An 11,219-nucleotide genomic window follows, 5' to 3' on the forward strand; every position below is an offset into this window, starting at 1 on the left:
GTGTGTGTGTGTGCAGGCGCGCGTGTGTGTGTGTGCGTGTGTGTGTGTGCAGGTGCGTGTGTGTGTGTGTATGTGTGTGTGTGTGTAAAGCAGCCTTTTCCACAGCAGACATCACAGTCCCACCTGAGCTGGACTGCATCACCAGCTCCAGCCTCTTGTATTTGGCATGCAGCTAGCGCCCTCTGCTGGTAGGTGATAGGAACGTCACTTCACTTCAGGTCTTCTCGATGGGAACGTCCTGGAAACCCACAGGGGGTTCTAGTATGTGTTTCAGTCCAAGAACCTGTCCAGAAACAACCCCTAACCCCTGGCTGTGACTGCTTGTGTCACCTATTCTTATAGAAAGTCTTCCTTGCGATGACTGTGATGTATAGTTGTGTCACTTACTTATTGGACGACTTATTGGACATCTGAAAGAACTAGATAGGTGTAAACAAGATGGTAAAAGCTCCACTCTGCCCTCTGATAGGCCTGGTGGAATTCCTGCCATCTTGCTTTAACCGATCTAGTCCTCTCAGATCTACACACGTGTCTCGGGAGCAGGGGCTAGCTTCTAGACAGGAGCCAAGCCAACACTTACACCTGTCAGGGGAGGCTATTGGAGGTAGAAATCAGAGGACAGGCTCATTGTAATGCATGGAATAGAATGAGGATTGGTATCAAATTTCATTCATTCCATTCCATGCATTACAATGAGCCTGTCCTCAGGTTTCTACCTCCCCCAGCCTCCCCTGGTGTTCTACCTCCACTAGCCTCCCCTGACACACTCTGATTCCACTGTGTTGGGCTGAACCAAACACCCGCTCGCTCTCTACAGTAACCACAGTAACCACAGTAGCCACAGTAGCCACAGTAGCCACAGTAGCCACAGTAGCCACAGTAACCACAGTAACCACAGTAGCCAGACCTGTCGTACAACCTCAAACATGATCTGTTGTGATTGACAGTCTCACAAACCAAGGCAGTTTGTCTGGGGCAGTTTGTCTGGGGCAGTTTGACTGGGGCAGTTTGTCTGGGGTAGTTTGACTGGGGCAGTTTGGCTGGGGTTGTTTGACTGGGGTAGTTTAACTGGGGCAGTTTGGCTGGGGTAGTTTGACTAGGGTAGTTTGACTGGGGTAGTTTGACTGGGGTAGTTTGACTGGGGCAGTTTGACTGGGGTAGTTTGACTAGGGTAGTTTGACTGGGGTAGTTTGACTGGGGTAGTTTGACTGGGGTAGTTTGACTGGGGCAGTTTGACTGGGGTAGTTTGACTAGGGTAGTTTGACTGGGGTAGTTTGACTAGGGTAGTTTGACTAGGGTAGTTTGACTGGGGTAGTTTGACTGGGGTAGTTTGACTAGGGTAGTTTGACTGGGGTAGTTTGACTGGGGTAGTTTGGCTGGGGTAGTTTGACTGGGGTAGTTTGACTGGGGTAGTTTGACTGGGGTAGTTTGACTCCATTACATGTTCATTCATCTATACCCATGAAAACACAATGAACTCCCTGTTCTTCTACATCCAATCCCCTACAACCAGTATTATCATTATCCTCCCGGCTGAGCAGAGCAGATCATGACTGCTGGCAGGTAATGACACTGCAAACATGCATATAGGTCAAACCAGAACACAGAGAGTTACATAAGCAGGTTCAGTGGATGTTTTACTTATGATATCCCAAATGTCATTTTAAAGCAACATGGGCTCCATCATGGCTACCAAATGGATACATACGTTTAAATGCCAAAACATGACTTGTAATAATGTATTAGTTGAAATACTGCACAGTTACATAGGCCTATTCATTCACAAAATGTGTAATCAAGCATTATGTAAACACAGGCAAGGCTACAGAGCACACCAGGGGAGGCTGGTGGGGGTAGAAATCGGAGGACGGGCTCATTGTAACGCATGGAATGGAATGAGGAATGGTATCAAACACAACATCAAACACACATTCCGTCCCATGCACTAAAATGAGCCCGTCCTCCGATTTCTACCTCCACCAGCCTCCCCTGGAGCACACCGTATACCGCATCACACACGGTGTCCTCATATGACCCCCCCCCCCACACACACACAGCCATACCAGCTGTACTGCAGCTCTGAATTATAGTGATGTCACCCAAAACAGCCCTTCCCTCCCCTCTCTCCCCCATCCCGACACGTCTCTGATCATTACATTAAATTCAGACCTGTGATCAGAAATGGGCTAAAGATTAGGACGCAGTCAGTCTATTCCTGTCTTCTAAAGCTTATTAGCGGACTAGACAGCAGTCAGAGAGAGACAGACAGACAGAGAGGGAGAGAGAGAGAGAGTGAGGGCGACTCCCAGGTGAGAGGCAGATAGATACATGGATAGATAGATATACCGCATCCCGGTTTAACTGCATAGCGCGGTGCGAGTCTCACGTTTCTCTTGAGTGTCGCTGTCTCGGTACCTGCGTCTCTAACCTCCCCTAATCTCCCAACTCTTCTCGGCTACCCGCACAGACAGACAGACAGACGGACGGACATTTTGTAGCGAAAGAGCGACCGACGGACTCGGGTTCAGCATGTTGACATTGTTGACTGCGATGTATCTGGTGGTGAAGGCGGCGACGTCAGAGGTAAGAGACACCGGCGCGTCCCCTTGACAACAGTAGCTAGGGCCGGGGGAAGGCTAGTCAAACAACTGGACTTCGTAGTTGTGAATAAACCCTTTAAAAACTTGACATTGGTTGGACCCCTTCTATTTGAATTACCGAAGTAGGCTTCACTCTTACAAATTCGATGTAATTCGGTCTAATCCTCGAGTGAAATAGACTAGTCAGACAGACAGACAGTCAGACAGACAGACAGTGCGCTGTTTTAATCAACTAGTAGGCCTGTAGTCAAGATCATAGCCTGCAGTCATCAGAGTCCTAAACGGAGTGATTTGGGGCCTTCTCTTTAATAACGTATGTTCGCCTTCAGACATCCAGCCTACTGGAGCAAAGTGGTAGTGACACTGGTAGCCAGTGACCCCGTCATCATGAATTAACTGACCGCCTGCCGAGCCTCCCCTGGGCGGGTTCACTATGCTAAAGGCCGCGGTCGGTGTCCGGTTGAGATTAGCACCGTGGACAGCGACAGCTCCAGCTCCAGCTCCAGCTCCCCGCAGCGTCCAGACGACAAGCAACAGTTTTAGCTCGTCCTGATTACATAACCCCACTGCACGTTGTCCCAGTTCCCACACAGTCTAACGAAGCAGACACAATGCATCTCCAAACAATATATCAACCACCTATAAGGATTAGCTACGTATCACTGCAAAATAACAACCTGGATGTCGGGTGAATTGGAAGAATATGCTGTCAGTTAACACGGTGCCTGACTCGCCTATAGCCTATATATACAAGTCTACTGTGTAATAAAAACATAGCCCAGATGTACAGCTGGGACTACAGCTTTAGCCCGTGTTATGGTATGCGGTTACGTAATCGGTGGAATTCGAATTCCATGAGGACATTCCACAACATTCCACAACAATTCCATGAGGACATTCCACTGGAGGTCAAGTGAATTGCACTTGACCTCCAGTGACCTCAGCCCCCTCCCAACCTCAGAAGAATATGCAGGGTTTCCTCCAATAGTTGTCTTGTTTCCTTTCCTCATCTCCTTGGTTGGTTGGTGAATGTAAGCCTACGTTTATATCTTGAACAAAGAAAGTGCTTATTAGGCTACTCTGGCTCGAGGCTATTCACAAGTCTGGCAGACCAACATTCCACTAATAACACAGAAAAGAAAACGTCACCATGGCCACGTGTGAATACTGGAATGTATCACCCTTCATTCAATGACCTCTGAAATAGCGTAATGATTGAATGGAGTAATAGGAACTGAAATGGTGCTAATTCCTAGAAAATCATCTTTCCAACTCTTTTAGACCATGGATGTTGATCTTAACATGTCTCGATATTTACAATATTACATCCATGTTCACCTGAAGAGGACTAGGAACTAGGAAGGATCCTATACCTAGTAGTTTACAGGAAAGGAAACATCGTGTCACTATTCGAACGGGGCCCTTCACGCTCGCTTTTCACAACTCTCTTCCATAAATGGCAGTGTGGGCGTGGCCAGAGAGAACAACGAGCGACCGCTGCAGCGGTTCATCATGGGGGAATGTGTTCGTTTTGGTGAGGGGTGGATACAGAGGCCAGCATCAGTGAAAGCATATAAACTACAGTTCCCATGATAGGACTAGAATCAGTTGCCGCTACCGCATGACATTTCAAGCACAGCTTCAGAGGTGACCCTGTGTAGTCCGAGGAGGAACAGCAGTCTGCAGACGTAGCTAGACCCTCTCTGTCCTTCAGCTCAATATGGTAAGATGGCTGTTTCACCTTGTTTATGCCGGATACAGAATGGTGCATGGAAATGATCTACAGGAGAAACGATTGTTCGTTTATGTCATTGATAGTGTTGGGTTAAAATTATTTAGTGATACTTCATTTGGTTGAACTTGACATTGGTGGAAGCGGGCTAGCATCATCCGTTAAGCGTTGTTTAATTCAAATGTTTTGGCTAACGGTTATCAAGTGGCGGTTTTGCAGACGAGGCCTTGCCAGTTCCTAGCCAGCTTTATTCACTGAATTAGCGGTGTTCCGGCTTGTCTACGCCGTAAGAAGATGCAAATATGTTGAATTGAGGATGAGATCGAGGATGAGATGAACGGTTACAATTTCACTGGCGTACTTGTTACAATGTTGCTGGTCGCGGGTGTCACCATTGTTCCCGAAACCGTCTCGAGTGGCATCAGCAGAACATTTCCTCCTCCTCATCATCATCATTATGTTTGAATCATTAGTCCATGATAATGGATAGCAAGAAAGAACAATTTATGCATCGCCCATTTTAGAGAGCATGTGGAATAAATGTCATTTATAAAAGCTGCTGTTGTCTATTTAACCTTGGACACATGGATGAATCTGTCACGGTAAAAGCATTCGCCCAATAATGCAAAGTGCATCTATCGAGTCGACCGGTTGAATTTTGTAATTAAAATCAACAAAGCGGTCGGATGCAGTTACTGCCGCTTCAGTCGCTTCATCCCATCTATGTAGGTCATTCATCTCCGCTGTGTGGAAAGATGGCATGGAGAGTGACTATTATGGGGTGTCTGTCTCTCCACAGGCCGACCCAATCCGTGTTCTGGTGACCGGCGCAGCTGGGCAGATCGCCTATTCCCTGCTGTACAGCATCGCTAAGGGAGATGTCTTTGGCAAGGAGCAGGTAAGAACAGGCCTTCACCTCGACTCATATAGGCCTGGTATTACATAAGCCAACCTGCGCTCTCTCTCTCTCTCCCTTTCATTAAAATCAGCTTTGGTCCACAGCGCAGACAGCTGGATGCTGCTCGAATATGCAGTGATGCTAAAACCGTATCGTTACATAAGGATATGTGAATAATACATGCATGCAATCTCCTAGGAAATCTATTGATAGTTTTTTCCTGCATTAATATTTTAGAATTTTCATTCTAAATGTTCATTTTTTTAACCTTTTTTCTTTGCCTCCTTCCCTGTTGTAGCCAATCATATTTGTAACATGTTTTGCCTCCTCTCTCCCTAAGCCAATCATATTTGAATGTTTTTGCCTCCTCTCTCCTTCTTAGCCAATCATCTTGGTGCTGCTGGACATCCCTCCCATGTTGCCTGTGCTGGAAGGGGTGGTGATGGAGCTGCAGGACTGTGCCCTCCCTCTCCTCAGGGGTGAGATGCAGCACAGAGCACTCTCTTTACAGAGACCATAGCTTGAGCTCCAGTATAGACCCTTCTATCAGAGCCCTCAGACCCTTCTATCAGAGCCCTCAGACCCTTCTATCAGAGCCCTCAGACTTTATATTAGAGCCCGCAGACTTTATATTAGAGCATGTGTGTTTGTGTCCTGGCCTTGACTGAGAATGTTTATGACCATTATAGGAGAACATGAACAGAACATTGGGATCTGACATTTGTGTATCTGCCCCCCCCCCATCTGGAACATATTTAAAGTGTGTGTGCGTGTGTGTGCGTGCGTGTGTGTCGCTGCAGTACTTTTCCTAAAGCACGGTGCAACTCTGCAGCAGCAAGACAGGAGTGGCCCTCCTCCTCCGCTCTGATTGGCTGCTGCTATGGGGTGTAGGGAGGAGTGTCAGCTTGGAGCCCTCCTATTGGCTGCTTCTCAAGGTCCTTTAGGAAACCCCAGCCATTCCTAGGAGAGGTTGAGACAACAATAGGGGGGTGTTGTCCACGGCATCTCTCCTCGTCCCTCTCTCCCTCCCTCTCTCCCTCTCTCCCTCCCTCCCTCTCCCTCTCCTGCCCTAGTGGTCTCTGACTGAAGTCCAGCCTGATTAAGACAGGGTTCGACTCGGTCATTAATGGCTTCAGACCAAACAAACGCAGGCTAGCTATCGACCAAACCATCCGACTTGGCAGCATTTCAAGGAGCAAGGCAGTTTTATCTGCTAGATAAACTCATTCATTGGTTGCTATCTGTCTGTGTTTAACCTTGTGTGTTTAACTCTCTTCTGTGGGTGTGGAACAAGTCCTGATGTGATTTTATTCCCAAGTTACAGCAGGCCTAGTAGTGTCTAATGTTTCCATTCATTAGGCTTTACTCCCACATTCAGCCTGGAATGAAAGTAGAAGAAGTGAGGAAGAAAAGGGGGAGGTTAAACCTGTCCCCCCAGAGTAGGGTTCTGTGATCGGTTTGTCCAATGACAGTATAATACTTTGATGTTTTATACTTTACCTTACAGACAATTTCAATACTAGTTCATTGCTGAATCCAGACAGTTTACAGGCCTCAAAACAGCCCTCTTATTATAACACAAAGAGTTACTACTAGTACTACACCAAAGATTCTCAATACCATACAAGAGTCCTAACTGACACCCTCCCCCCTCCACAGAGGTCGTCCCCACAGACAAGGTGGAGGTGGGCTTCAAGGACCTGGACGCAGCCATCCTGGTGGGCTCCATGCCCAGGAAGGAGGGCATGGAGAGGAAGGACCTGCTCAAGGCCAACGTGGCAATCTTCAAGACCCAGGGAGCCGCCCTGGAGAAGTATGCCAAGAAGACCGTCAAGGTGACGTGTGTGTGTGTGTGTGTGTGTGTGTGTGTGTGCGCAGTTAGCTTGCGCAACCTGCTGCTGAATAATAATGTTGTGTTGTGGGTACACCACCTCAGCAGAGGGCAGGTTGGTAGACGCCGGGATCGAGGAAGGCCTCGGGGGGGGTTAGGTGTTGATCAGTACAGAAAGGCTGCTAGGCGTTCTCTGCTTTTTTTTTAAGGTTTAAAAACCTTAGTGAAATCAATCGCAATTATGCTTTATTATTATTATTATTATTATTATTTGTGCTAGGAGTTAGTCGCAGGAGTAGAAGAACCGAACCTGATTTCACAACCTTCCTTCCCTAAAAGACAGATGAGCACTTTGCCCCCTTCACATAGGAACAGACCAGCTGTGGTAGTTCTGTCAGCTCTGCCGGTCCATAGTATTCCTGCAGCAGGTCCCCCTCCTGTTTTAAAGCCTTAATCCTGGTAGGAATGGCAGGCTTCCACAGCCAGGCTGAAGTGGAGGCAGGATCACAGTGTCAATGCTGGCTATTGTTTCTGTTTACACTGGAGTCACCTCTGTACCGAGGCCCTGTGACAACAACACAACGTCAGTCCTATAGAAATACTACCAACTAGGCTTCACTAACCTCTGTACCGAGGGCCTTTGACCTCCATACAACAACACCACGTCAGTCCTATAGAAATACTACCAACTAGGCTTCACTAACCTCTGTCGTAGCCAGGTCAGAGGTCAGGGCTGCTGGAATGTGTATAGAAGTTAACGGACAGGTCGTTAACTGGAACATAATGTGAAGCGCATGTCCGGAACAAACGTTTGTTTCATCTATATACACACACACACACCCAGAGAGACACACACACACACATAATGACACACTCTTGCCGCAATGTGTGTGTATTGATTTAGAGTGAGAAGGCATTGAGGAAGTGTCAGCATTTCCTGAAGTGTCAGCATTTCCTGCAGTCCTAGCGTGTGTTCCTCTACAGCCTCTGTGCTGTCTGTCCTAGCGTGTGTCTGTCTGTCCTAGCGTGTGTCTGTCTGTCCTAGCGTGTGTCTGTCTGTCCTAGCATGTGTTCCTCTACAGCCTCTGTGCTGTCTGTCCTAGCGTGTGTCTGTCTGTCCAAGCGTGTGTCTGTCTGTCCTAGCGTGTGTTCCTCCACAGCCTCTGTGTTGATTCAGATACAGGAGAGTCGCTACGTTGATGTCAGCATTTCAGCTCTTTCTAGGTTTATTCATAAATCAAGTTAATTGCTGAAGCTGAACACAATAGAACATGAGCTAGAAGCATGAGTCATCTTTCTTCTCCCTCCTCCCTCCTCCCCCCCTCTCCCTCCTCCCCCCCTCTCCCAGGTCCTGGTGGTGGGGAACCCAGCTAACACCAACTGTCTGATCGCCTCCAAGTCCGCCCCCTCCATTCCCAAGGAGAACTTCTCCTGCCTGACACGCCTGGACCACAACAGGGCCCGCTCACAGGTACACACACACACACACATTAATAACCGGTTTATAAACCAGTTTATTAAGGTTTTAAACTAGTAATACTGATGTCCGCCCCTAGGTGGCGATGCGCTGCGGTGTGCCAGCTGACGGCGTGAAGAACGTGATCATCTGGGGGAACCACTCGTCCACCCAGTACCCAGACGTCCACCACGCCAAGGTCACGCTGCACGGCAAGGAGGTCGCCGCCTTCGACGCCGTCAAGGACGACAGCTGGCTGAAGGGAGACTTCATCTCTGTGAGTCGACGGTTCTGTCCCTCGTCTGGCCTGGTTTGGCTTTGGCCTGGCCTGGTTTGGCTTTGGCCTGGCCTGGTTTGGCATTGACCATCCCATGTCTAATCTTCTAGCTTCATATTAAGCCTTTCCTCCTTTTTAAAAGAGGTTTCATTGAGCTTTATACATATATATGACTTGGTAGCATCAGTCCTGATTTCCCCCCCCCCCCCCTTCCCCTCTTCTCCCCCTAACAGACAGTCCAGCTGCGTGGAGCTGCGGTCATCAAGGCCAGGAAGTTGTCCAGCGCCATGTCTGCTGCCAAGGCCATCTGTGACCACATGAGGGACTGGTGGTTCGGCACCGCTGAGGTGTGTGTCTGTCTGTCTGTCGCTCTGTCTGTCTGTGTGTGTTACTCTGTCTGTGTGTCGGGAGGGAGGGAGGGATCAAACACCATTCATCATTCCATTCCATGCATTAACAATGAGCCCTGCATTAACAATGAGCCCCTGGTCTAACTGTCCTCTCTTCACCCCCAGTCTGAGTTCATCTCCATGGGGGTGTACGCCGGTGGAAACTCCTACGGCATTCCTGAAGACCTCATCTACTCCTTCCCTGTTCACCTCAAGGTAAGGCTCCTCTTACAGGCTGTCGGCTACTCAGAGAACAGCCCCCGTCAGATGCCTGGCGGTTACTGTCTGGCAGTTGAAAACAACAGAGGGTTGTTTGTTTTAGTTTATTTGCATTTTGTGCACATTTAAACAACAACAGTATTTGCATTAGGGGGGAAACAACGCCCAAAAGGACTTGTCAGGTGGCAGCGTGGCCAAACAAACAAGATAAAATCTAGACTCAAAAAGATTAAAAAAGTGAAGACAATCTTAACTAAAAAGTCAAGCGACTGGTGGTGTGGAGGTGTGAAGGACAGCTGTCAATCACCATGGTTGCATGTCATACCAAAAGCGGTTCCCTCCCCTCTGCCCCAGTTCACGCCCCTTAACAAACAGACAACACAACCATAGGCCTGCAGAGGCATGAATACCTCCAGATTCTGTTTACGTGCAGTGGTGTTAAAACCCTATGATCACAGGAGAGAGTGATGTTATGTACTTTGAGATTATCCTTGTACAATAAAAAGCGCTTTAAAATGTAATTTTTTATTATTATTGTTATGATCCAGGCAGGGATTATGAATCCAGGCGGGGATACTAATAGCTTTCCTCTTTGACCTCCTCCCTCCCGCCTTTCTTCTCCACAGAACAAGAGCTGGACGATCGAGGAGGGTCTCTCCGTCAACGACTTCTCCCGTGCCAAGATGGACGCCACGGCCGCAGAGCTGGTAGAAGAGAGAGACACCGCCTTGTCCTTCCTGGGGCAGTGACTGGTGGCGCCACCCACTGGCACACCGCAGCAGCACTTAGACACCAAGAACCCTCCTGACTCGCGGCTGTGACCACCCCCTCCACGCTGTGACCACCCCCTCCACGCTGCGCGTCTCTGTGTCTGTCTGTGTGTCTGTGGATGTGTGTGTGTACTTCTGTATGTATGTGTGTGTGTTTCACTTGACCAACTCCGTAAGGTTCTATGATTATAAGCTTGTAATGAAGACGATCTTAACTGGCCTTTAAGAGATGACTGCAGAGGGATGTCCTTTCGTTAGATGATCAACTCACAGTAGAACCTGTAACAGTACCTGTTTATCCAACATTAAAACAACAACAATACTGATAACTCATCCAGTGGGCGGTGGTCCGTTATTTCAGTCCTCTCCCTGAACTCAGGTGTTTGTTCTACAGTTATTCTGAGTTTCTCATGTATGTGATCTTAAAGTTGCAATACCAATACCAATGCAATACCATAACACATGCAAAGTGTTGAGACTATTTCTCTGCTCCCCCTTTTCAAAACACAGACGCTGTGAACCATTGAGCCTTCATTTGTTGCAGGGGGGAGGCTGGTGGGGGTAGAAATCGGAGGACGGGTTCATTGTAATGCATGGAATGGAATGAGGAATGGTATCAAACATACAAAGAGCTTCTACCTCCACCAGTCACATTGATCTGTTATGTACTTCACTTATCAGCTCGTTGAACTCACAGTATTGAAGATCAAAGATAATATTCCTGAAGTTAATAATTATTATCTTGCCAGACAGACTTTTAGAAAATCATCACATGACGTTGAGGTCCAACCTGGACGGTGTTTTCAACCAGATCATGTGCAGTGACTAGTGTTGGCCACACGGGGGAGCAGTGCTCACAGTTGGGTGCTCAAGGACTGTTTCATCCTCCCCACGGCCTACTACCCTCTCTACGGGTGGGATACAAGTAACAGAAGTTAGGTGAGATTTTCTTTGGATCAGTGGAGGTAGAAATCTGAGGATGGGCTCATTGTAATGCATGGGATGTATTGGGGAATGGTATCAGACTTCCTCATTCCATTACATGCA

At 48.0% G+C, this 11,219-nt stretch overlaps 1 protein-coding gene across 1 annotated transcript; it reads left to right on the forward strand.

Moving 5' to 3' along the window:
- The first annotated feature begins 4,214 nt into the window (after window positions 1–4,214).
- On the forward strand, window positions 4,215–10,505 carry LOC310818548 (malate dehydrogenase, cytoplasmic-like). The gene is made up of 9 exons (XM_083689525.1): window positions 4,215–4,323; window positions 5,132–5,230; window positions 5,613–5,709; window positions 6,890–7,065; window positions 8,410–8,532; window positions 8,618–8,794; window positions 9,028–9,141; window positions 9,310–9,399; window positions 10,029–10,505. The coding sequence occupies exons 1-9, from the start codon at window positions 4,321–4,323 to the stop codon at window positions 10,149–10,151; spliced, it is 1,002 nt and encodes a 333-aa protein (XP_083545651.1). The 5' UTR covers window positions 4,215–4,320; the 3' UTR covers window positions 10,152–10,505.
- Window positions 10,506–11,219: the final 714 nt, after the last annotated feature.

Source organism: Argentina silus (genome assembly GCF_951799395.1).
Source record: "Argentina silus genome assembly, chromosome: 18".
Lineage (NCBI taxonomy): Eukaryota > Metazoa > Chordata > Actinopteri > Argentiniformes > Argentinidae > Argentina > Argentina silus.

What these genes read in the sequence shown, in the direction of transcription:
- LOC310818548 (XM_083689525.1), top strand. An exon ending in ATGTCTTTGGCAAGGAGCAG is followed by an intron (nt 5,231 to 5,612) that starts GTAAGAACAGGC and finishes TCTCCTTCTTAG; the next exon opens with CCAATCATCTTGGTGCTGCT. An exon ending in ACAACAGGGCCCGCTCACAG is followed by an intron (nt 8,533 to 8,617) that starts GTACACACACAC and finishes GTCCGCCCCTAG; the next exon opens with GTGGCGATGCGCTGCGGTGT.